At 43.7% G+C, this 27,416-nt stretch overlaps 1 protein-coding gene across 15 annotated transcripts in view; it reads left to right on the top strand.

Moving 5' to 3' along the window:
- Window positions 1-27,416, top strand: part of LOC144501380 (uncharacterized) — a 338,685-nt gene that overhangs the window by 21,961 nt on the left and 289,308 nt on the right. For all 15 annotated transcript variants that reach the window (XM_078225050.1, XM_078225051.1, XM_078225052.1 and 12 more), the window contains exon 3: window positions 26,061-26,135. In XM_078225050.1, the coding sequence (XP_078081176.1) occupies window positions 26,061-26,135 (75 nt within the window). The remainder of the gene's footprint in view (window positions 1-26,060; window positions 26,136-27,416) is intronic.

The raw sequence follows: 27,416 nt of genomic DNA on the forward strand, positions 1-27,416 counted from the left end.
CCACCCCCCTATTCCAGACCATGTGATCCCCAGGGAGAGGCGAAAACCCAGAGTGAAAAACCCCAGGGCCAATATGGGGAAAAAAAATAATCTGGGAAATTCCTCTCCGACCCCCTGAGGCGATCGAAACGAGTCCAGGAGATCACAATGGCCCTGATCGGAAAATGCTTCCCAACCCTAGTCATTTCCACTTCCATGAACACCATATGAATTCCCTGCCCCCGAGACAGGTTCCCAACTATCCGCAGTCTCGCTCTGTACTGGCACCAGCAAGATGATCATAGAATGAAGCCTTGAAACGAGAAACCAGGAACAATTAGCCCGCGCCGCTCCCTGGTCCAAACTAGACCACTCTTTTGTATCCCTCCATTCCCACTCCGTTCATATAGCTGTCTAGATAAGTCTTAAACGTTCCCAGTGTGTCCGCCTCCACCACCTTGCCCGGCAACACATTCCAGGCCCCCACGACCCTCTGTGTGAAATATGTCCTTCTGATATCTGTGTTAAACCTCCCCCCCCTTCAAAGAACAAAGAACAAAGAACAGTACAGCACAGGAAACAGGCCTTCGGCCCTCCATTCTATTTCCTGCAGGATGGGCAAATGTGCTCATCGTCATGATGATTTTTCCTCTTCTTTGTCATGTCATCATAATGTCCTCTGACAGAAGATGGCGTTCCTTTTGACAAGGATTTGGCTGTGTGGTATACTGTCAGCAATGGATGGCAGCTTGGTTCCAGCATCTGTAGCAATGTCATGCTGGCTCAGAGTTGCAGCTCCATGGTCACGGTGTTGACCTCACCAACAATAGTTGTGTTCTGTGGTTGATGCTCTTCTGGTTGTTGGTTGGCCTCTTGTCTATCTTCCACTAGAGGATTATCCTAACTATTTGAGTGGTTGGCTGGTCTGACCAATGAGGGCTTTCTGGCACCTGTACTGAAAATGGATAAACCTACTCCACAAAGAGAAAATTGTTCAGTTAAGTCCCAGTCTGGATTCTGTTTCTCGTTTGAGCTCTTGAATAATATGAATTACCTCAAATTCCTTTTCTGCCATACCATAGTGGTTCCAGAATCATTCCTATCACTGGAAATCTGATTTCCCCGAGCCTGTAGAGTAATGTGTCTGCTATTCAAAGCCAGAGGGGTCTCAGCCACGATTGTTTGTCTAATACACTCCTAGCACTGACTCCTGTGTCCAATTTGAAGTTTGTCAGATGGTCGTTGACCAACATGTTACTGTTCCAAAATAAAAATCCTATAGTTTTGACCTCACCAGAAAAGCAAGGCTGTGTGCAATCTCAATCTTCGTCATCTTTGGATGTTCTGGCCTTGCACAGTTTGCCAAAACACCCAATTCAGTTACATTGAAAGCTATAGACTGAAATTAAAGACATTGATCCTGCCTGTGGGGGCTGTTTGCTCCACAGCATTGGCATGGTTGCTCTACTGGTTGGTTAGGGTACTGTATCCCTGGCCTGGAATGTTCCTAATTCTGTGCTGTGGGGTCTTTTTTGTACTAAGGTTTAATTTCTCCTCTTAAAATCGACCTGGGCTGCTCACTGAGTTAGTTGCTGAAAAACTGGATAGCTTTCTCAATGGTTAGATCTTCCTTTGCTTTCAGAATGCATGAGTGCATCGTCTGCTAACTCCAACAACTGTTTTATCCCTCATATTCACAGCCTTCAGCATGCTGTATAGACCATTAATGAATGAGTTGACAGATTCTCCTGGTTGCTGGACACTATTATATTTCTTCAGTTAAAATATTTTAGTACTAATTTAGCAGTTGATCCTTGTTTCCTTATCTACCAACAATGTCATCCGCTACCAGACCTATCAAGTAAAAGTGTGTTAACTTGCTCAACTTCTGTTTTTATATCCAGACCTGGAACAATCCATCGTATATATAAAGAATCTTTCTGTCCAAAGTCCCCAGTTATGTAATTCATCTGTGCCTTGGATAACCCAAATTAATTTGGAAGACTGGATTACTAATCCATGGTTAAAACATTTTTAAATGTAGGTTCAGCTTTAAGAAGTCTGCCTACTTCTGTCCACGCCAACCCTATTATGGTATGGGGAACATATTACCAGGGTCAATTGGCTTGTTAACAAGTTCAATTGATCCTGATTATTTAATTAAATGTGGCAGATGGACTGCCAAATTGCAGTGCTCACTCACCCCTAATATTATGGGGATGAGCTCTGGGTTGGTGGGGTAGTCGCCCACCCTATGTGCTACCACCGAAAACATGGATTTTACTTGCCGGCCTCTCCAGTGGGAATAGGCCCCACCCCCTAATTTTTATTGTGATTCATGCCAGGCACTTTGCAGTGCCCAGATGTGGGAGATTCATTTTGTAAATCCTGCTTAAAAAGAACAGCAGGAGTTACTCCAGTTTTGACGTGAATTCAGCACTTTAAGAGAATCCCAGCCTGTGTTTTCAAGAAGGCAAGTAAAATCCAGCCTAATGTCTTCATAATTTGTCTTGTGGCCTCAACTTAGTAGCCACTGAAGGCCAGTGTTCTTTGCTTAACACACAATAGTCTTTTCAAAACGTTGTACATGTCCAGCAGATGACATTACAAATTCTTTGTAACAGTGGCATGAAATGTTGAGGAAGCTGTTGAAGGAGATGACGTTTGGCCTTGTGAATAGAGTACCAAAGTAATAGTTGTTGTTTTGTGCTCCAAAATGCACTGCTGGAAAATGTGGTGGAAGCAGATTCAACAGCAGCATTCCAAAGAAAATGGATAAATACTTAAGGGGGGGAAAACTTACAGGGCTTTTGGAAAGAGCAGGGAAATGGTGTTATTTGGACAGCTGTATCAACAATCCAGCGCAGGCACAATGGGTCAAATGATCTCCTTTTAGGATTCTATGGTTCTAACTGCTTTGATAGTAAGAAGAAAATCCTATTCCTTCCTCTTCACCAATCCTTCTGTTTTACCATGTCATAAGTTTTAATGTTATAAAAATGGGGCAGCTTGCATTTTGCAATAAAATTGAAATTAGAAGTAGTAATAGGCCATTCAGTCCTTCTCGCCTGCTGCCATTCATTTTGATGGCTGATCATCAAATTCAATATCCTGATTTTTGCATCCCCCGCCACCACCATATCCCTTGATCCCTTTAGCCCCTAGAACTATATCTAATTTATTCTTGTAATCGGACAACGTTTTGACTTCAATTACATTCTGTGCTAGTGAATTCCAGACATTCACCACCCCCTGGGAGAAGAAATTTCTCCTCACTTAAAGGTTTACCCTTTACCTATAATATTGAAGTTTGTACTATAAATCAATCATTTGTCAACTGATGTTAAAAACTAAAGTTATGTTTGTAGAATATTTTCATTGGCCATTATATTTGAAACCAAACCAAGGCAGGCAAACAAACAGGTTAATTGAAAATAGACAGCTTGCTTTTACTGGGCGAGAACCATATGTGGCAGAACTGTTACCATGTAAGATTTCTATTAAAAGCCTCAATGGGCTCAAATTATATCTTCACTTTGCTGAGTCTTCTGTCATTCAAAGTGGAGTTATTCATCAAAGCTGAAAACATTTCTCAAAGAGAAGATTGTAATAATGCATTTATAGTAGTGTTGGTATTGTGAAAAATCATGCATTGATCAAATCCATTTCTAAAAGGACTTTCACATTGGCATTCATGACCTTGATGACCATATTCTCACACATTACTGAACTTATGACTACTTCCTCACTTCCCCACCACTATCAGCACAAAACTTTGCTTGTGTTCCAAGTACGGTCCTTCTCCATTTCTCTATGATTTTGTCGATAATTACCCTTTTTGTTCTTGCCGAAGTGTCACTGATGCATTGTCACAAAAACATCTTTAAAATGCAGGATGAAAACATTGTTCTTTAGAGCCATGGCAATTATCTCGTTAGTCACATGCCAATGGACAGCTAATAATATGAGACCCTTTTTTTGGTAGTTTTACAGATTTCATAGTTATGAACTTCTTAGCTTTGTATACTCTTCAATATTTACATCTACATCTTTTAGAAGGATTTTTAAACTTTGACAAGTATGGTGAGCAAATTATTTATGTAACTTTGAGAGAAAAAAACAAATTATTTTTCTTATGCCATTAATACATCAATGAATTATCTGAGAAATCGGTTTGTTTTAATGTTTTTATTGGGGGTTTTACATTATACCACAAGACACAAATCCCCAAAATCTAGTACGGTACAGAGTGATCATTATTCCACTTAAACATATAGAAAAGACCAGCAAATAGTCATTAAACATGGTTCAGAGTATCAATCATAATTGTTGTAGTTGGTGTCTCCTTTCGTAAGGCTACCAGAAACAGTGGGGATCTCAGGATAAAAGCATGAGCACATGGTGCACACCCTCCAAAGAATAACAAAGACAGAGCTACACAATATATGGGATCCCTTATGGGATAAAATAGAACCAATTGGACCTAACTCAGCATTCCAAGATCTCCAAGCAGTGAGAATACCCAAGAAAGCAACATCAGGATACTGTCATCAGTACAAGATGTGGCGTGACAGTGTACACTTTTGTATACAGGAGCCAGTGAGCCAAGGATTCTTGCACAACACTACAGACCTCGCTACTCTCCAGCGATTATCAAAGGCACTGATCAGGCCCCACAATCACTGGAAAACTTAAACCATTTTCCATCAAGGAAACCCTACCCACTGAAGAAAAAATTGTCAAGACACCCATCAACAGGAAATATCAGGGGGAGATACAATTCTCCTTCTCCGGACCAGGTAACAGAGAACCTGTAGAACTAAATATATCAAATCAGCACCTCTATTCAGATAAAGAGAGGACATCCCAGAGGGAGGAACACCAGGATTGGCCAATAGGCACCAAACATGATCTAGCAGTGTACACTTTCACAAAGAAACAAAGCAGCAGAGCCTCAAACAGGATACTGCCACCACCTCCCCCAACCCCACCCCCCTGAGGGTACAATTGTCAATTGAACAATCCTCAAGAGGACAATCTGGAAGGCCCAGGTATCTGCTGCTCTTGTCCTAGTTAGTGGTGGTCATGGGTTCGGAAGGTGCTGCCTAAGGAACCTTGATGGGTTCCTGCAGTGCATCTTGTAGGTGGAACACATGGCTAACACTGTTCCTCAGTGGTGGGATTGAATGTTTGTAGAAGGGGTAGCAATCAAGCAGGCTGCTTTTTCTGGAATGGTGTTGAGCTTCTTGACTGTTTTTGGAGCTGCACTCATCCAGACAAGTGGAGTGTATCCCATCACATTCCTGACATGTGCCTTGTGGACAGTCTTTTGGGGAGGGGTGGATGAATTACTTGCTGCAGGATTCCAAGCTTTTGACCTGCTCTGGTAGCCACAGTATTTATGTGACTAGTCCAGTTCAGTTTCTGGTCAATGGTGATCCCAGGATGTTAGTGGAGGATTCACCGATGGTAACAAAAAAACAAAGCACAGGAACAGGTCCTTTGGCCCTCCAAACCTGCACCGATCATGATACCTGCCTAAACTAAAACCGTATGCACTTATGGAGTCTGTGTCCTTCCATTCTCATCCTATTTATGTATTTGTCTAGATGCCTCTTGAATGCTGCTATCATACCTGTTCCCATTACCTCCTTGGGCAGTACATTCCAGATATTCACCACCCTCTTTTTAAAAAAAACTTGCCTCACACATCTCAACTTTTCCCCAAGCATCATAAACCTATGTTCCCTAGTACTTGACTTTTCTACCTAGGAAAGAGCATCTGACTATCTACTTTGTCCCTGCCACTCAGTCTTGTAAACCTCTATCGGGTCGCCCCTCAACCTCTGTCGTTCCAGTGAGAACAAAGCAAGTTTATCCAACCTCTTCTCGTATCTAATACCCTCCAGACCAGGTAAACCTCTTCTGTACCCTCTCCAAAACATCCACATCCTTCTGGTAGTGTGGCAACCAGAATTGTACATAATATTCCAAATGAGGCCTAACTAAGATTCTGTACAGCTGCAGCATAACCTGCCAATTTTTATATTCAGTGGGTAATAGTTAGATCCTCTCTTGTTGGAGATGGTCATTGCCTGGCACTTGTGCAGCATGAATGTTACTTGCCACTTCTCATAATACCCAGGATAATGTCCAGGTCTTGCTGCATTTGGACATGAACTGCTTCAGTATCTCAGGAGTTGTGCTGAACATTGTGTAGTAATTCTGCAAACATCGGCATTTGACCACATGATGGAAAGGAGGTCATTGATGAAGCACCTGAAGATGATTGGGCCTAGGACAGACACTACCCTGCACTGCAGGAACTCCACAAGGTTCCTTAGGCAGCATCTTCTGAACCCCTGACTCTGATGCCCTGGAGATGAGATGATTGAACTCCAACCACTACAACCATCTTCCTTTTGTGCCAGGTATGACTCCAACCAGTAGAGTTTACCCCTGACTTCAGATTTGCTCAGGCTCTTTGATGCCTTACTCGGTCAAATGCTGCCTTTGTCAAGGGCAGTCACTCTCACCCCACCTCTGGCATTCAGCTCTTTTGTCCATGTTTGAACCAAGGCTGTAATGAGGTCCAGCTAAATGACCTTGGTGGAACTCAAACTGAGCATCCCTGAGCAGGTTATTGTGGAGTAAGTGCCACTTGATAGCACTGTTGATGACCCCTTCTATCATTTTACTGATGATCGAGAATAGACTGATGGGGCGGTAATCGGTTAGGTTGGATTTGTCCTGTTTTGTGTGTACAAGACGTACCTAGGCAATTTTCAACATTCATAGAGACAGAATCCCTGCAGTGCAGAAGGAGGCTATTCAGCCAATCGAGCCTGCACCAACAACAATCTCGCCCTAACTCCACAGATGCCAGTGTTGTAGCTATACTGGAACAGTCTGGCTAGGGATGTGGAGGTTCTGGAGCACAGGTCTTCAGTACTTTTGCTAGAATGTGGCCAGGGCCATAGCCTTTGCAGTATCCACTGCCTTCAGCCATTTCTTGATATCGTGTGGAGTGAATCGAATTGCTGAAGACTGACATTTGTGGTACTGAGGACCACTGGAGCAGACCGAGAGGGATCGTCCATTTGGCATGTCTGGCTAAAGATTGTTGCAAATGCTTCTGCTTTATCTTTTGCACAGATATATGTTGGCTCCTCCATCATTGAGGATGGGGATATTTGTGGAGCCTTCTTCAGTGAGTTGTTTAATTCCCCACCACCATTCATGGCTGGGTGTGGCAGGACTGCAGAGCTGAGGTCTGATCCATTGGTTGTGGAATCACTTGGCTCTGTCTACTGCTGTTATGCTGTATGGCATGCAAGTAGTAACTTCACCAGGTTGATATCTGGTTTTTAAGTACTGCTCCTGGCATGCCTTCCTGCACTCCTTTTTGAGCCAGGGTCGAACCACTAGTTTGGTGATAATGGGGGGCATGCCAGGCCATGAGGTTGCAGATTGTAGTTGAGTACAGTTCTGCTGCCGATGGCCCATAGTGCTTTATGGATGTCCAGTCTTGAGTTGGAAGATCTGTTTGAAGTCTATCCCATTTAGAATAGTGGCAGTGCCACACAACATGATAGAGAGCATCCTCAATGTGAAGATGGGATTTTGTCTCCAAGGACTGTATGGGGTAGTCACTCCTACTAATAATCTCATGGACAGATGCATCTGTGGCAGACAGTTTGGTGCGGGTGAGATCAAGTCTGTTTTTCCCTCTTGTTCCATCACCACTTGTCACAGGTCCAGTCTAGCAGCTGTGTCCTTTAGGATCCAACTAGCTCAGTCTGTGGTGGAAACACCAAGTCACTCTTGGTGATAGACAATGAAGCCCCCCACCCAGACTATATTCTGCACCCTTCCCACTCATTGATTCCTCCAAATGGTGTTCAACATGGAGGTATACTGCTTCATCAGCTGAAGAGGGACAGTACATAGCAATTGGCAGGTGGTTTCCTTACCCATGTTTGACCTGGTGCCATGAGAGCTCGTTGAGGACTCCAAGGTCAATTCCCTCTTGACTATAAACCACTGTGTTGCTACCTCAGTTTGATCTGTCCTGCCAGTAAGACAGGACATACCCATGAATGGTGATATCTGGGACATTGTAAAGTCGGATGTTTGACTAATCTGAGATGACTCTTCCAATTTTGGCACAAGCTCCCAAATGTTAGTAAGGAGGACTTTGCATGGTCGAAAGGGTTGGGTTTCCCATTGTCATTTCCGGTGCCCAGGTCAATACCAAGTGGTCCGTCCAATTTCATTCCTTTGTTTTCCTTAAGGTGGTTGAATACAACTGAGTGGCTTGCTAGGGCATTTAAGAGTCAACCACATTGCTGTGGATCTGGAGTCACATGTAGGCCAGGCCAGGTAAGGACAGCAGCTTTCTTTCTCTAAAGGAGATTAGTGAATCAGATGGGGCTGCTCCCACAATGGTTTTATGGTCATTAGACTTTTAATTCCAGATTTTTTTAAAATTGAGTTTTAAATTCCACCATTGAACTTGATTATCCTAGGTTTCTGGATTACTAGTCCAGTGATAATACTGCCTCCAACACCACCAGAGGTGCCAATGACATTTTTTTTAAAAAAAGGCTTTGAGGATACATGATCTGTCTGTGCCTTCATAGGGGACAAATAAGGATTCTTTATTCCAAGATAACAGGTAGTATTTTTAAAAAAAGGAAAATCAATAGTTCTAATGGGGGCTTTCCTCACCCACAGAGGAATTATAAGAATACCAAACCACCTACCTGCCTTCCTGCTGTAACACTACCAAAAAATATACTCCCTCAATGTAAATGCAAGGATTAAAGCGCACAAAAAGGGAAAAACCACACAACTCCCATAATCATACAACTAACTCTGCACGCTCCCGAATAGAAAGGAGCAGACCTACGAACAATCCCCAAACAAGGAAATATCAAGTTTAAAGGTTATTTAGTGTCACAAATAGGTTAACATTAACACTGCAATGAAGTTACTGTGAAAATCCCCTTGTCACACTCCAGCACCTGTTTGGAATTTACACTGAGAATTTAGCATGGCCAATGCATCTAACTAGCACATCTTTCGGACTGTAAAAAGAAACCAGAGTATGCCAAGGAAACCCATGCAGACATGGGGAGAATGTGCAAGCTCTGCACAATGACTCAAGCTGGGAATCGAACCTGGGTCCCTGGTGCTGAGGCAGCAGTGCTAACCACAGTGACACCATGCTGCCCCTCATCTTGTAAATATAGAAACCCAAATATTAGAATTTGACACAGGGCCAAAAGCAGAGTGGATAGATCCCCTTACCCACTCTACTACCTCAGCACCACACAAAACCAAGATTGAATGCAAATGGTAAAGCACATTTAAAGTAAGACCCCCTTGTTCTACCATCCAAACATGCTGGTAGACAATTACCATCGGAGAAAATATGGACAACCTGATTTTCACACAAGGCAACAAACACCTCTGCTCAAATATCGTGCAGGATAATATAACCATCTATGGAGCTTGAAAAGGCCAAAGCAACTTCCAGGATCCATCCAGTTTCACCAAACTATATGTACCTCTACTAGGTCATCGTCACAAAAACACAGTAAAAAGAAACCTAGACCCTGGCGGGTGGCGAAGACCCACCCCAGCTGGCTGCCTCGAGCCCTACAAGAAAACGTAAAACCAGTGGTCGACTCTTCAACTGACCCCAGGCCTCAAAGACCAGATACAATGTGCTCCATTGAACTCAATGCCCATCCTTCAAACCGAGATTGTGACAGCATACCCGTCAGTTCTCATTTGGCTGGGAATTCATCACCACCTCCCTGCAACTAGGCTATTCAACATACCTTCAGTCCTTGGAATTCCTGTGCATGTTGAGTCCCCACCAAGAAAACTGCCCCCTCAACTGACAGAATTCTCTCCTCCAGTGCAGTCATCTCAATGCCTACAGCACCACCGAGCATAGGCTTGCTCACCAGCAAAACCACTGCGAACTGGTGAGATTGTACCTCCAATCGCCTTAATCAAATGAGGATTTTGACTTAACTCCGCTCCCTGTCACTAAGATTTAGCTAGTATCTTCCAATAACATAGCACAGGTTATACACATCAGGATCAAGTAATTATGGATTGTGCATCAGGATAAAATAAAAAGGATTACAAAATGAATAGCACCAGAGCTTGCAAAAACTGCTCCCATGCTTGCATGTGATCCCCTAAATATCAGGTTTTAACAGCTAAAATGTCATGCTGTGTAAACTGCAGATCAGCTGATTTTTCAGAAGTAATTGCTTTGTCACACCATGTTAAGTTTCAATTTTAGCTTTTTCATAGAAGCTTACTCAATAGTCTCTCTGGAGACTACATCAGTACTTAGAACATGCTTACTCCAGCTATTTTTCACATGAATTTACAACTCTCTCTTGTGATCTTATTTTGTTTTCTTCAAATGTAAAACAAGTAGCTTTTATATTCCTTAACCTTGCATCAGTCCTCACGTTTTAACCAACCTGTCCCACATACAGTTGAAATACAAGCACTGCACCTAACACATTCAACATTGAATTAAAACTCTGACCAATATAACCGTTATCCTTTTCCTCAATTCTCTTGTGTATAATTTCAAGGACCCTGCCTCTTGCCTTTAGCCAGTGTACAGTAAAATGATGATCAAGTCATACCTGAAGGAACCAATCGCTGTTTCTTAGGCATCCCTGGGTTCACTTACCCATTATTATTGTACCTCCTTTGCCTTCTGCTGTAATGCCAAGATCTACTAAAAGGTTTTTTCATCTTTATTGACCCTCTTTAATCCTTTTATACAACATGAAGTCCATGTCCAGAATTGTACTCTTTTACCACCCCCCCCCCCCCCGCCCCCAAATCAGGGCGATGGGAGAGCACATAGCGTTAAATTGAATGGACTTGATTTCTCCTCTGGAAACCTAACCACCCAAACTCAGGCAATTTCACACTTGGGCAGGCAGATCTCAAGCAGCAAACCCACCCTTTTCACCTATCATCCTGCTTCAATTTTTAGGCTGGTGGGAATGACTGCGGGTAGAATGGGAAGGTGACTTTTACACTTTCCCACATCTTGGGTAGTAAGGGAGGGGATAGTGCCTCAGTCTGAAGGCTCCTTCAGAGTTGGGACGCTCTTCCCCCAGGAGCGTTGGAGCTCCGGGACCCCTAGAACTTACCTTTTCAAAGGTCCTGGGACTTAGACCCAGGCAGAGCACTGCAGTACCATTTCTGACCACTACGGCAATATGCCTGGCTGGGTTGGAGAGCTTGGGCAGGACTTTCTTCCAAGGGCAAACAAGTCCCTCCCACTTCCAATCAGCACTTGGAGACGAGGGCTACCAACTGAAGATATAGTTGATGACCGTGGTGAGAAATCCACATCGTGGCTGAGATGCTGTACAATGATAGTCACGCATCTGAGGGCCATTATCGAGCAGAATGACCTACTCAAAATTCTGTTTGTTGCAGTTGGCTTTATGCAATGTTCTTTGGGCTTCTATCTCACTCATTGTTGTGGTCTGCTATGCCTTACTTACCGAGAGGCGAGGCTGTGGCAGAGGATGATCTAATGGAGCAAACCAAATCTCCTGCCAATGAATCTTAGCAAGAGTCTGAGTAGGAGGAGGGATAACCATGCCAGTCAGCTGTGGAAATTGGTGTGCAATGAGCTTTGGGTGGTAGAGGGATTCAAGAATCACTTATTGTGAAGATTTAACTAGTAATGTGCAATTTGTTATATGGAAACATCTTTGCTGTACTCACCTCTTGGTTTCTCCCACATATTAATCCCAGGGCTAGCTATATGTAATAAGTCTTCGGAGGCAGAAGTCCCTTCACCAAAGTCCCTGTATTTACAATTCCAGCAGTCAATCTTCAGGAGTCCCAGAGGAACTGACACTCCTGGTTAAATACACGTAAAAGACTCTGGCCCATCAATTGACTCCTTAATCAGGGAGTTCATATTCCAATAGGCCAATCTCAATGACCTGATTGAAGTCATTACACTCTGCAAATCCAAATCAGGACACCACTCACATGAAATACAAATAAAACCAGGGCAGTAAGTACACACAACAGTCATTTAACACATAATAGAAGCAATATTTTTTCCAAACAAAAAAGACTACATAATCACCTTTGTGAACCTATGTGTGACTAAGGTGTTTTCATAAATCCTTTACCATGTGATTCACCCCCCTCACTGCCAGTCATGCTGGAGAAATGCTATTGGCCCTAATGCCCCTGTGCCTAAGATGACTGTGACAGACTTTAACTCTGGTTAACTGAGCCCTTGAGAGCCCTGGCATGGTGGTCTCCTCCACAATGGCACAAGTTTTATCTGTTGCTCTGACACTCTTGGGGCATTGATGTGAATGGCAGATAGGCAGAGGAGAGACTATCCACATCAGGATCATCCCAAGAAGTGCCCCAACCCCAATATAACAGCAGCTTCTCATCTTCCACTTGGCCCTCCCTGCTTTCCTCAGAGAAACCAGGACCTGGATGCAACTTAAAGCACCTTTTCCCCCCTCACCTTGGCTATGGATATGGGAGCTCAATACAAGACAATGGAATGCAGGTCAGAATGCATATCCAGTATCACATCAGTGTGCTGCTGAATTTGGCCTTCCATGATGGTCACCAGTCTCTCAATGGAGGAAGCCATGCATTTCGAAGAACGGGTGATCATAGCATTCATGGCCTAGATGGATTCCTCCAAAGCGCACATTGGCAAAAACAACCTCTCTGGAAGCTCTGCCTCATCTGCACATCCTTGCACTGTACATCCAACATCGACTGTCTGACCATCCGCACATTCTCATCGAAGTCGTGAATCTGCACTAGTGCTAAGTGCTGAGCAAGTATGTGACACTGCACCCTATGAGGCTCCCTCCTCTTCCTCACTGCAGCTTCAATCAAGGATTGTGAAGGACATGATCATCATTTGAGATGGATGCTACACACACATTTGCACGCACACACTCCCGCCCCTCCCCACAATTAGAAAATGGCAACCAGAAAGACCGCAGGAGTCAAAATGCCAGGTTTGGCTCTCCTCCCTAGTCCTTTCCCTCATCAGTATCAGGGGCCCTCTTCTATAAAGAAGGGGGGACATTATAATTAATTATCTCTGGAAAAGATTTCACTCTTGTTTGTGTGTCCAACATGTCCATTATTGGCAGCCAAAACCGTAATGATCCTTGCTAACTTAGGTTTTGAAATTCAGAATAACCCCACCCCCAGATGCCCTTAATGCCATGCAAGGTGGCATATCTGCTTCATGCTACCTTCTGCCCTTGGTCCAGATATTCCATAGGCAATCTTACACTTGACACACATCACACCTTCCCATGTAGGTCCATCTGCAAAATGGTTGCACACTTACCCTTGCCAATCATAAGCTTTCATTTAGCTTCTGAAGCACTGCAACCAGGTCCTTTGGACCTCCCCATAGCTGCTGATTTTTGTCCAGGCTTCTCGTCCTCCCAGGTCTTGCAGGGAGGTCTCCTGGATGTCTCGGAGGCATTGTCAAACCATAGCGCCATCCTTAGTCTGGGCCCCTCCATTTGCCTTTGTTCCATTATTCATTACAGATGAGGATGTGATAACCCTGAAAGAGTTTTCTCCTCTATGGGGAGACAAACAGAGTTAAAGGGTAGAATAGGAGTCTTTTTCTGAACATTTCTTATTCAGAAGTGGAAAGGGGCAGGTGTGATTTAGATGTTTCTTCCTCCCTGGCAAGGGTCCTAAATGAGACACCACTGACACAATAGTCACAAGTGGAGAAACATGGAGAGCCGGTCACTCTCCAACTGTTCATGTCAGGAAATATGGTAATGTTCCCATGATTTTCAATCTCAAGATTAGCTTCAGGTTATCAGTATTTAGAAAGTCACCTTGAATTTGGTCAGCTTTTTCCAGCATTTTGTGGTGCTGATAATGATGGTGACTGAAACAAAAGTGGTGATGGCAAGTTTAAAACCTGGTACAGACTATTGTCACGTGATTGTTTTTTGACACATTTTCTTTCCTAACATAATGGTATTACTTTGTTTTTACAGGTATGGATGCTTATTGTGCTTTGACTAGCATAAATTGGTCTTTTAGAATGGGAATAGATTTGAGGGCTGTACACAAAGTTGAAAAGACTGGGCCTAATGAGAGAGAATGCTGAAAAATCTCAGCAGGTCTGGCAGCATCTGTAAGGAGAGAAAAGAGCTGATGTTTCGAGTCCAGATGACCCTTTGTCAAAGCAGACTCAAAACATCAGCTCTTTTCTCTCACAGATACTGCCAGACCTGCTGAGATTTTCCAGCATTTTCTCTTTTGGTTTCAGATTGCAGCATCCGCAGTAATTTGCTTTTATTGAAAAGACTGGACTTTGATTACACTACATAACGTCATTCTTTCATGCTTTGATTTCAGTTGTAACCATTTGCAATTCTCTTTGGTGTGAGAACAGCATACATTCCTTGATCTTCCCTCTCCTACATCATGACACTAGTTGTTTTCAGCTCGATCTTGACCCACCCAATACCCTGCTAGCTAACCTTCTTGTCTCAACCCTGTATAAATAACTCCACAATAACTTCCATATTTTCATCACTCCTGTCTTTTCCAACCTCCATTGCACTCTGGCAGGCTAGTTTTAAATGTTTTGCCCTTGCTTTCAAATCGATCCATGACCTTTCCAGCCTTAATGATCTTGTTCTTCCTCCTGGGAATTATTCCCTGGTCTTATTCTCAGATACCCCAACATCAATGTTCTTGCCCCTCACGTCTTCCAACCCCATTTATTGAGCGACTAAGATAATTTCAGAGATTGGGATCAATTTCCTGGCAAACTCTTCTCTATGAATATGACTTTAGCTTGCTAGCCTAGCCTCTCCATTCTTCTCCGGGCTCCTTTAATTCTTTTAATAGAGGTGGCACAGCGGTTAGCACTGCTGCCTCACAGCGCCAGGGACCCGGTTTTGATTCCTGGCTTGGATCACTGCCTATGTAGAGTTTGCACGTTCTCCCTGTGTCTGCATGGGTTTCCTCCAGGTGCTCTAGTTTCCTCCCACAGCCCGATAGACATGCTGGTTAGCTGCATTGGCCGTGATAAATTCTCCTCAGTGTATCCGAACAGGCACCGGAGTGTGGCGACTAGAGGATTTTCATAGTAACTTCATTGCACTGTTAATGTAAGCTTACTTGTGACAGTAATAAAATAAACTTTAAAAATTTAAAACATAATTCCGAGAAGTTGCTATCCCTTCCCTGCGACTGTAAAATATTCAGAGATGTCTTCCTGAATCAGCCTACACCTGCCCAAAATCCTCTCATCACATTCCCTTCTGTCAACACATCTCTGACTGGCATCATGGTTCAGGAACAATGCTGGACAGTATTTACACCTTCGATAATAATGCATTACTAAAATTCTACGTAACTACAATCGTTGCGCTTTAGCTGATCCTAGTCTGGTGACAATGAAATTGTATTTGTTTACAGACAAGTACTGTTTTGGAATTGTTAAATGCTGAAAATTTTCAGTGCCGAAAAATAGTCTGGCCAATTCGCACTGCAGTAAATCTGACACCTTTCACTGAAGGCCAAATTTACACTTAAAAAAACAGCATCTCTCTGCTTCCCCCTCCATTACAAAATTGTCCTCCCTCGCTTCAGGTCTTTGCACACATACATTATTTTAAAGGCAAATTAAGTCTAAGGTCTGGGAAGCAGTAACTGTAAAGCCTTCACTAAACTTGCAGTACGGACAGAAGCAAAACATTCAGGAGCCGGAGACTTATTTGTTATCCCAAGTAGGCGAATTCATCAGTGGCGGATCGTCGCTTGTAAACTCGAACTTTAATCACTCACCAACTGTCACCCCGGCGAGCCGGCCACTCTCCAACTGTCACCCGGCGAGCCGGCCACTCTCCAACTGTCACCCCAGCGAGCCGGCCACTCTCCAACTGTCACCCCGGCGAGCCGGCCACTCTCCAACTGTCACCCGGCGAGCCGGCCACTCTCCAACTGTCACCCCAGCGAGCCGGCCACTCTCCAACTGTCACCCCGGCGAGCCGGCCACTCTCCAACTGTCACCCGGCGAGCCGGCCACTCTCCAACTGTCACCGCGCGAGCCGGCCACTCTCCAACTGTCACCCCGAGAGCCGGTCACTCTCCAACTGTCACCGCGCGAGCCGGCCACTCTCCAACTGTCACCGCGCGAGCCGGTCACTCTTCAACTGTCACCCCGAGAGCCGGCCACTCTCCAACTGTCACCCCGAGAGCCGGCCACTCTCCAACTGTCACCCCGCGAGCCGGCCACTCTCCAACCGCGAGCCGGCCACTGGCCAACCATCACCCCGCGAGCCGGTCACTCTCCAACCGCCACCCCTCGAGTCGGTCACTCTCCAGCCGCTACCCGCGAACCGGTCACTATGCCTGTTACCCAATTGTCACTTTGTTACGCCGTTTGAAGAAATCACAGGCATCAAAAATCCACCTTTCATTCTAATTTTGCGTCGTATAAACATACAGTCCAGAGTCAGTCACAGACATTCACCAGATACTCAACTATCTGGTGAGATGGGGGAAACCATAAAGCAGCGGTGAATGATCTATTTCGATTGACACAAATGGAGAAGGTATACAACTGATGGAAAGAATCAGTAGGTGCATATTCTTGAATGAAAAAAACCCTGCAGCAAGAAGACGCTGAACAGAAGAGATGCTGTAGAGCTACTGCACGGTCCACGTGCAGTTAAGGTGCAGTAATTTTGTGCATTAACATTGTGGTGCAGTGGTACCATCTCTGGATCAGAACTCTGGGTTCACCAAGATATGTTGGCCCACGAAGGAGTATTCATAATGTGGTTCAACAGGCTGATAATCAGTGAAGGGATTCTTCCACCACTATTTCCCAAAAGATAAATTGTGCGAAGATTGCTTAAACAAATCATTGATCACTTTTGCCTAACTTATTAAAAATATTCCAAGAATGAACTGGTTTAATGCACATTAATGATTCAGCAAAACAAAGTGTGAACAAAAAAACAAAATATTAAGCAATATTGGGTGGCACAGTGGCAGAGTGGTTAGCACTGCTGCCTCACAACGCCAAGGATCCGAGTTTGATTCCTGGCTTGGGTCACTGTCTGCGTGGAGTTTTCACATTCTCCCCATGTCTGCATGGGTTTCCTTCCACAGTCCAAAGATGTGCGGGTTAGGTGGATTGGCCATGATAAATTGACCCTTAGTGTCAGGGAGACTAGCTAGGATAAATGCATGGGGTTATGGGGATGGGGCCTGGGTGGGATTGTGGTCAGTGCATACTCGATGGGCCAATTTGCCTCCTTCTGCACTGTAGGATTCTATGATTTCTACAAGCATCTAATTTGTGCATTTTTTTTCAGATTTGCCAATAGGCAAGTGTAGCCTTGATGAAATAAATAAATCATGAAATTAACTTCTCCAACTTGATCTATGTAATATTCTTAGTCTAATGTTAACACAATATTTAGAAAATCTGCTGAGGTAAGGAAAACATTAACTTCATTAAGAAATAACTTAAGGTGGTTTCATTTTGCCATGAGGTCCACAAGAGAGAGCAGGATCAGGATATTGCATCACTTCCAATGATAATGTATACTGTCTCATTAATGTATGACATTTAAAATTAATCCCATATACTACAATCTAGAGCTGCAAACCGCATCAATACTGTACTGCCAGTAGTGGTAAAAGTTGCATTCTACTTTATTGAACATAGGATCCTATTGAGAATGGCAAGAGACTTTACAAGAATCAGCCAATGGTGCTTCATCATGGCACTATCACTTCCATCAATTACAGTCATGACTATTTAGATATCTATAGAGTACTTCATGGCATTCAGTTGCAGAGAGCTTACCGTTCAAAGAACCCTGCATGCTGGTGCATGTTTTGAAAAGAATGGCCAAAATGCCATTTTTTTCAATAAATCATGGCTAACAAGGTTGGATTTTCAATTGCTGGCTTTTCTCATCTGAAAAGAAGAAAACCTAATGGGAACCTTGTGAACCCGTTTTCCCATCTGAATCAATTTATAGTCAGGCCTTCGGAGGAGTACCCTACTACACTCCTACCTTCAATAGGCAGTAGGTTGTTCGACTGTGCAAATGAATATCCCATGTCTGTTCTCGGATCTCAAGAAGCTTGCATGGTGCAAAGCAATCCTAGTTTCTTCAGGTTTTGAGAGATCTAAAGTCTCCTCAAAAAGGAATTTGTTTTTAAAAAATGTTTTGTGCCATGTGAAAAGTGCAGGTGAGCATACCAGAAGCAGCACCAGTTGTACAGCACAGAACCACTTGCATGCCGAACAGCAGAAACAGCAACAGATAGACAGTACTAAGAGACCCCACAACCAACAGATCAGATCTAAGTTCTGCAGTTTTGCTACACCTAGTTATGAATGCTGGTGGACAATTGAATAACTATTAGGAGAAGGAGGCTCAACAAATATCCCATCCTCAAGGATGGGAGAGCCCAGCACATCAGTGTAAATGACAATATCTTCAGAAGGTCAGAGTGGATGATCCATCTCAGCCATCTCTGCCAAACCATCTTCAGCCAATTTGATTCACATTTAATATCAAGAAATGACTAAAGGCACTAGATATGGCAAAGGCTATTTGCCTTGGAAACATTCCGGCAATATTTAGACTTGTGTTCCAAAACTGGCCATGCCCCCTAGCTGAGCTTTTTCAGTACAGCTACAACACTGGCATCTACCTGGCTGTTACAATCCCAGCTGATGATGCTGGACAAGTCCGATTCCAGAGTGAAACTTGGCTTGACGGATTCTAACTTATACTTTTTTTAGAAACTGTGGAGGTAAGTAACTGACAAATTCACAGGAATCTGGAAATGAACTTTTTGCGTGAAGAATATAACGTTTATTAAACAATAGCAAACTGTTCACTTGCCTGGATTCCAGCTGCTGTACCCTATGTGCCAACGCTGGCAAGCACTTTAAATCAGTGTCTCAGGACATTGACCCTTCAATACCACATATCTCATCTTATTCTCCAGAATGCATGACACTTCAAGATTCTCATTGCTCTTTTCATGATGGAGTTCCAACAGTTAATTAGTCTTGATTTTTATGTTACCTCATAGATACTTCTGCTGCTTGCAGTTCATCAAGTTTTAACTGAAGATCTACCTTTGTGGCCTTTACTTATACCAATTTATGATTTAGACAAATCAAGTCCTCATTCAAGTGTTTTACTTCCTGTGACTGATGTTCAATTGTTCTCATCAATTGTTATTTTGCATTAGCAAACTCATCATTTGTGCGTGGAAGTTGCTTCTCTACACTGATCAACTGTTCCTTCAATTGCTTGTTATCAGCAGTAAGCTTCTCATGCTTGGTCACAGTAATTTTTTTGGAGTTTGGTAAAATCAGCATGATCAAACACCTGCTGCAATACAGCCATCGCCATGTTACTGTCTCCACTAACCAAATCACTACCCAGAATAAAATATACCCTTTCAATAGGTAACTGGGGAATAATTAACACCCTAACAATTCTGTTTACTAAGTCACTTTGTAAATTGACTTCTCACAAGGAACAGGTTTTATAAATTCCATGAATACTTTCTCTTAATACCTCTTCCTTCATCAAACTATCTGGAATACAACTTGTATCATTATCCACCACGAACGATTGATCAGTCCCAATATCTCACAATATTTCAATTTGTTTACTTATTTTGTGAATTTCAGCTCCTCTTCTAGGAATTAGTTTGATCCCCAGCTGACATTAGCACACAACCAACCTAGGTTCATTGGGCGTAGTCGTCACCAAATGGCACACATTTTCAGAATCTTTCTTTGCTTATTGTGGTTTTGATGGCGTGGATCCACCAATCTCATCTTCAAGTAGCAGAAACAACCAAAGCAACAGAGTATTTGCCTAATACGCGCTTTTGGATCCAGACTCCATCTTCTTCAGCCTGCTTATACTACACCATTAGGTTCATCATCTGAGCACTTTTATATGGTTTTAACTAGTTTCAGTTCCACCAAAGTTTTGGCTTCCAATCTCAGTTTCTGTTGTGTATGTGGTGTCTGTCCCTAAGACAGTACAGCACAAGAGGGTCTCCTGATTTGCAGGACCAATGGGAACTGAGAGTGAGTGAGTCCTCTCAGGCAGGATTATCTAGCAGTCATGTAATTAACATCAATACAATTGGAGCATGACTCCAAGTCAGCCTAAAGCTTCAAAAACCTGTACCAAGTTTCTCTTTATTAATAAATAATTTCTGGATCCTAACAAAGCCTGAAATCTCTTGATGCCAGATGACAACATATTGTCAATGAGGTGAATCAATTGGATGACACAGCCTACCTGAAAGTTTCTGATTTAATCAAAGTTTGGAAAAGAGAGATAACCATCCAAGTGCCTGCTCTGGGTGAATAGACTCAGCAAACAGACTCAAAGGGCCCTATTTTACCATTTTGATTCTAAGTGCTGGGCAGACTTGAAACTGGGAGTATTTCAGATCTGACATTTAGATCTCTTCTCAGGTGTCCACATATGCACTCTGCCTGAAAAAATATCAGCAATTCTGAATCGCGCTACAGAAGCCTGTGAGCAGGGCTTAACTCGCCCGAAACATTGCAGCTCTGATTGGCGCCTCCAACTGCACAAGCGCAGAAAAAAATTAACAGACTGCTGCTCCCCTGCCACATCCCTCCCAGCCCGGATAATGCCTCCCCCTGGCCCCCACAGACATTACTGACCCCCTTATCCCCTCACCCCCTCGCCACCCGGACTGATCGCAGGCCCCTCCCCCTTCCCCTCCACCGATCTCAGGCAGAGTGGCAGCAGACCCACCCTTCCTCTCCACTGATCTCAGGCAGAGTGTCAGCGGACTCCCCTTTCCCTCCACTGATCTCAAGCAGCGTAGCAGCGGACTCACCTCCCATCATCCCCCCCCCCCCCCCCAGCGATCTCCAGCAGCAAGCTGTCGGACACTAGGCATCTACCTCCTCACTAACTGGAGCGCCCGAATCGGACTTCTATGGAGCATGTCTGTTTCACACCAAGTCTGGATGGGCGAACGCGGTGGTAAAGGGGGAAATGTCCGTAAAGTTGGGCATTCAGCCCATTAAGTCAATTTAAATGTCACGTTTCAGACCCGATCCCAATCGTGGCCATTTTTGGGCATTGGTAAAGGGGGAACCAGCAGGGAGGCGGGCGTGGATCGTGCCCGACTTTACCAAGTTTTCACACCCAAAAACGGGCGCAACATGATGGTACAATCAAGCCCAGAGAGTTGTCCAGGTAGTGCCAGACCATGAGGGGCAGATGAAGTAACAGACCTGACATGCTGGTGAGTCAAGAGATTTGGAAAGATATAAGAAAAATTAAAATGAAGGGATATTGGTCTTCAGGAGCAAGAGAAGTAAAACTTGAGCTAAAAAAGGACAGGCGTTTTTGAAATAAAAGTAAGATATACCCAGCAAGAAGAATGCTGTGTTTCAGATTTAAAAAGGAGAATTCTGGAAAGAAGGAAAATATTGTCTGCAGTTAAACAAATTCAGAAATAAAAAGAGAAAAAGTCTCGGGGAATTGCAAACCTGTCCCAATAGCATGGGACAATGAAATGCTGAGATTACAGATCTTCCAATCTGAGAAAACTATCCCTGCACTAAGAGGCTACAAGCAGTGAAGACTGACAGTTTTGGGAACAAAGAAAATGCTCTACCTGCTTAAAAGAAAGTTAAGAATATAAGTTAAGAACGCAAAAGAAGATAAGGGTCCTGAAATGGACAGAACCGACGATAGAAAAATTAATTAACAACAAAGAATAGTGCATCAAAAAACTGGATAATTTAGGCAGCTAAGAAACATTTAAAAAGCTGCAGAAATCATTGAAAAAGATTTCCACCAGCTAAAGAAATGTTAAAAGTTTTAAAAAGGGTCCCGAAAGGAGGAGTTGTAGTTTCCTGCTAAAACTCCAAAAGAACCAGAAAAGCACAGAGAAAGAAACACAGCAGCTCTGGCAGTTTTTCTAAAAAAGGAAGGTTTACAGTCTGAAAGCAGTAATGCATTTGAAGTTGTACAACGTTTAATGAAACACTAGAAGAAAGGACAACGGACAGAAAAATCAGAGAAGATGCCAGTTAGAAAGCAACTCTAAAAACAGAGGGCAACTCTAAAAATGAGGTCTGTAAGCAATGCAAGACCTCAAAGGATTAATTGAGACCTCCAGAGAGAGCAATGCTGGAGCTTAGAGGAGGTAATAAGTCCTCAAGAAAGTGGCAACTCAGACTCAGAATAGGCAGTAAAAGTCCCCCGAAGGGATGGTACTGAGAAATCCCAGAGAGGGGGAGAGCCAGAATAAGGGCAACAGAAGACCCCAGGAGGGCAATGAAAGACCCCAAAAGAAACGCACCAAAAGACCCCAGGAGAGGAAGACCTTGAAAGGAAGGCAATAACAAAAGACCCAGAAAGATGGCCACAGAAGATCCTAAATGATGAAGTGAAGAGCTGAAAGCAATCATGACTCAGTTGTACCCCACCCTTTTGTGTTATAAAGAAAAGTTCCTTGAAGTTGTAGCAATGAACTATAAACAAACAATAAAGCTGTAATCAGTCTAAAAGTAAGACAAGCCACAGAAAAAGAAGTAGTAAGAGTGAAGAACAAAAATAGTTGGATACATTTCTCCAAGAACTACGGTAAATAGAAAAGGAGATAAAAGTTTGTGATCTAAATTAGAAGCGGCCCAGCTATATCAAAGCTAAAAGAAAAACAAAAACAAGCACTATGAAAAAGATGGAAGTAGCTAGGATATCTATTAGAGCCAGTAAGAAATAATACACCAGCAAGCGGTGAAGGAACTAGGTTAGAGCCTGAAGATGTGAATTAAAGGTAAATAGAGTTGAGAAAAAAGCACAAGTGGAACTCAGTGTTAGGGACCAGATCAGAAACCCCAAGGTATATTGTGAAGTTAAACTAGATGCCATTAAAATTTTTTTAGCATTAGTGTAAGCTAAAGGTGGGATTCTACGGTCACACTAGGAAGCTTGTATCTAAACAAACTTTATTTTTAACAATGCAGTTTAAGTATAACTAGTGAATTAGCTTAATTTTTACCAATTGAAATACTTAAACATGACAAGATCCAATTCTTAACTGCTAACCTCTCTCTATCACATGACGTCAGTACCAGAAATAGAGCACCATGACAATTTCCTAAACAAGCGACAATCGAGATTGTGCAAGAAGGACCCGATTTTACCATTTTGATTCTAAGTGCTGAATCTGGGTGCCAATCGGATCCGCATACACATACACACACAGCCTGAAAAAAAGTCACGAGTCTGAATTGCACTGTGTGCGAGGCTTATCGCGCCTGAAACACTGCAGCTCCGATCAGAGCTTTGAACTGCACATGTGCAGTGAAAAGAAATTTGAAAAACGCATCCCTATCACTCCCGGGCCGCAAAAAGCGGATAAAGCGGCCCGGGAGCGAAAAGTGGGAGCAATGACCCCCACCGACATCGCCCCACCCCCACAACATAACTGTCCCCCTTATCCACCCAGCCCCCCGCTACCCAGACCGATCGTGGCCCGCTGCCCCCCTTCCCCCCCCCCCACCCCCAACCAATCGCCTGCGGAGTGGCAGCGGTCTCTCTGACCCTGCCCCCCCCCACCCGCTCCCCCCACCAGAGATCCAAGTGGCCTCCCTCCCCCCTACCAGAGAATGATCGGGCCTCCTTCCCCCCCCTGCCACTCCCCCCACCAGAGAGCGATCGGGTCTTCCTACCTCCCTCACACCAGAGATACATCTGACCCGCCTCCCTCCCTCCCACCAGAGAACAATCTGGCCTCCCTCCTATTCCCCCCCCCTCCCCCGCAACCAGAGAATGATCGGGCTCCCCTCCCTCCCCTCACCAGAGATACATCTGACCCTCCTTCCTCTCCCCTCACCAGAGAACGATCGGGCCTCCCTCCCCCCCTCACACCAGAGATACATCTGACCCGCCTCCCTCCCTCCCACCAGAGAACAATCTGGCCTCCCTCCTATTTCCCCCCCCTCCCCCCACCCCCCCCCCCCCCCCCCCCCCCCCACTCCCCCCCAAAACCAGAGAATGATTGGGCCTCCCTCCCCTCCCCCATTAGAGAATGATCGGGCTCCCCTCCCTCCCCCCACCAGAGATACATCTGACCCTCCTTCCCCTCCCTCACCAGAGAACGATCGGGCCTCCCTCCTCCGCCCCTCCCTCACCAGAGAATGATCAGGCCTCCCTCCTGCCCCCCCCTCACCAGAGAATAATCTGATCCGCCTCCGCCGCCCCCCTCCCCCATCCCCCACCACCGATCTGAATCTGAGAGCTACTGGAAGCTCTGAACTTACCTCTTCAGTAGCTGGAGCACCCGAAAGAGACCTTTGCCAAGCGTGTCTGTTTCGCGCAGAATCTGCTTGGGTGAACACGATGGTAAAGGGGGAAGTGCTTGTAAAGCTGGGTGGGCAGCTCATTAATTCAATTTAAATGCATGCATTTAATGCATTAAATGCATTTAAATCGCCGTTGTGCCCGTTTCGGCCGCGGTTCGGATCGCGGCCATTTTCAGGCTTTGGTAAAGTGGGCATCTGCGTGGACACGGACGTGGATCACGCTAAACGTCTCATGCCCGACTTTACCAAGTTTTCGCGCCCAAAAACAGGTGCGACGCAATGATAAAATCAAGTTGTAAAAGTGTGTTGCATTGCGATGATAGTAGCTACGTGCATTTTAGAGTAAGTTGCTTGACAGAAAAAAAGCATCAACAGTGGATTGGAAAGTGAACCGATCCACAGAGTAAAGTGTGTAGTCTTTGTCAGTGCACAGTCTAGGACATAACTCAGAAAGCAGCAAGCCTGAATAGAAGAATCCCATCCAAGATTATATTTGGAACTGTTCATAGTTGAAGCTTTCTAGAAGAAGGGTCAAGCTAAATGCAATCCTCCAAGATCCCACCATTGAATAATCGCTACATCAATTTACAAATATCTAACCTCTGTGTGTAATGTTTATTTAGAATGTGGGTTGAGTAAATTAATTTTGAAGATTGTATAAGAAAGTTAAAAAGGATGGAATGTTGCATATGTGGCGTCTATCTCTTCAAGACAGTACAGCAGAAGAGGGTCACCTGACTTGAGGAACCAATAGGAACTGAAAGTGAGTGATAGTCCCTGAAGGTGGAGTCTTAGGCAGAGTCTTCTAGCAGCCATGCATGATTCTAGAATAGCCTCGAGCTGAAACCCTTGTATCAAGTTTATCTTTATTAATAAATAACTTCTTGTTCCTAACCAAGTCTGAAATCTCTTAATAATGCCAGAGTGTACCATGATATAACAGTTTCAGACTTAATTTTCCTAAGAAAGTGGTAGGGTTGGTTTCTCTTTTCAATTTGGTTCTGTCTCAAATATACAAGCCATTAAGCCATGGATTCAGACATACATTAGAGATATCTAATCTTTGAGGTTTGAAAGGAATGGATTAGAGTTTAGTGGTGGTGAATAAAATGTAAAGGTAGAGACCTACAATATTTTGGATGTAGGAGGAAGTGGTCTTGGTCGTGGAACATATGTGAGGAAGATGCTCAGGTTGGGTTTCGGGCATATACTGAGGATGTGCATCTGATTACAGTTTGAGGCATCAAGTAAGGAATTTGCTGCATTCAAAATGAATGAAATTGCCGGCTAGAGTTAGATAAAATCATTTCAATTTTTCTGTATTAAGCTAGCGGAAATGTTTGCTCAATATAAAATTAAAATTGGACAATGATTTGGAAAATGCAGGAACAGACTTGTATCAGGTGAGGAGACAGAGAGGCAAGGTTGAGTGTCATCACAGTCTTGTGGATCATGACTTTCTGAATCCATAAACTGAAATACTACATATTATAAGCAGATGGTAACTAAAATGTGATTAATGCTAAGTTGTTCCAAAATTGCCTTCACAGCTGAAAATCTAAATTGTGACTCCTAAATAATCAATAACTTATACTCTGTTTTTTCATTACAGGGGTGCAGACACCTGGAACTGGAATTTTACAGCAACTACCTTCTGCAGCTAAAGCAGCCAAACTTCCAGGAAGAGGTAATATATTCATAGGGTACATTTTTATAGTGATTCAGTGGTCAGCTAATGTTAATTATAATAAAATAAGAAATGTCAGAGTGAGATAGAGGAAAAGAGAACATCAATTTATATAGCACTTTTCATGACCTCTGGGCATCCCAAAGCGCTTTACAGCCATTAAATTATCTTCTTGAGATGCAGTCACTGTTGAAAACATGGCAGCCAATTTGTGCACAACCTGATCTCACAAATAGCATTGAGGTGGTCGACCAGATAATCTGGTTTAGCAATGTTGGTTGAGTGTTAGGACACCAAGGAGAAATCTTCATGGGATATTTGTGCACCTGAGAAGGCAGAAAGGCTTCTGTTTAATGTCTCATTCAAAGGACAGCACTTCTAACCATATACTGCTTCCTCACTGCACTTAAGTGTCCTCTGAGATTGTGTGTTCAGGTTACGAGAGTGGGACTTGAACCCACAACCTTCTAACTCAGCCATGGAGTCAAGACTGACAAGTGCTGAATTTATAAACTTTTTCCCTTTGGGCCAAAGCCCTGATATCAGCAGATGTTCCCCTTTCTCTGGCATTGCCTTTCTTCCCTTTAAAATCACTTTTCTTTCCTACCCCTCTTCCTTAAAAAAGCCTGACATAGACCCACTCCCTCTAACATGTGCCTCTCCTTGCTGACTCCTCCCAGCTATAACCTGGTTCCATCCAGCTAATGAATCAAGAATTTGTATTTACCAAGGCCTTTAGCATGGTTAAAATGTTCCAAATATGCTTTGTAGCAGCATCATCAAACAAAATTTGACACTAAGCTACATAAGGAAATATTGGGTCAGGTGACCAAAAGCTTAATAGATGAGTTAAGGATTGTCTTAAAAGAGCAGACAGAGTTAGAAAAGATTTTAGGGGGACAATTTCAGAGCTTATGACATAGCTGAAAGTATGGCCACCAAAGGTGGAGTGATGTAATCTGGTGATGCATAAGGGGGCTGGAGTTAGAGAACAGCAGAGATCCCAGAGTATTAGAGAGCTGGAGGAGTTGGAAGGGGCAGGAATGGGTAAGGCCATAGAGGGATTTCAAAGGAAGGATGAGAATTTTAAAAACTCAACTTTGATATGTAGCTTTTTCAAAATTGTAATGGTTTGAGCTGTTCTACTAAATTTTTTGTTTATACTCATCGGCCTATATATGCAGAGTTCATTTAATCAATTTCAAAATTGCAGAGTGCTCACGTTCATGATGGTCTGGGAATATGTGACCTACTTTGGTCAAAGAATTCTAACATCATTGC

Source organism: Mustelus asterias, chromosome 12 (assembly GCF_964213995.1).
Source record: "Mustelus asterias chromosome 12, sMusAst1.hap1.1, whole genome shotgun sequence".
Lineage (NCBI taxonomy): Eukaryota > Metazoa > Chordata > Chondrichthyes > Carcharhiniformes > Triakidae > Mustelus > Mustelus asterias.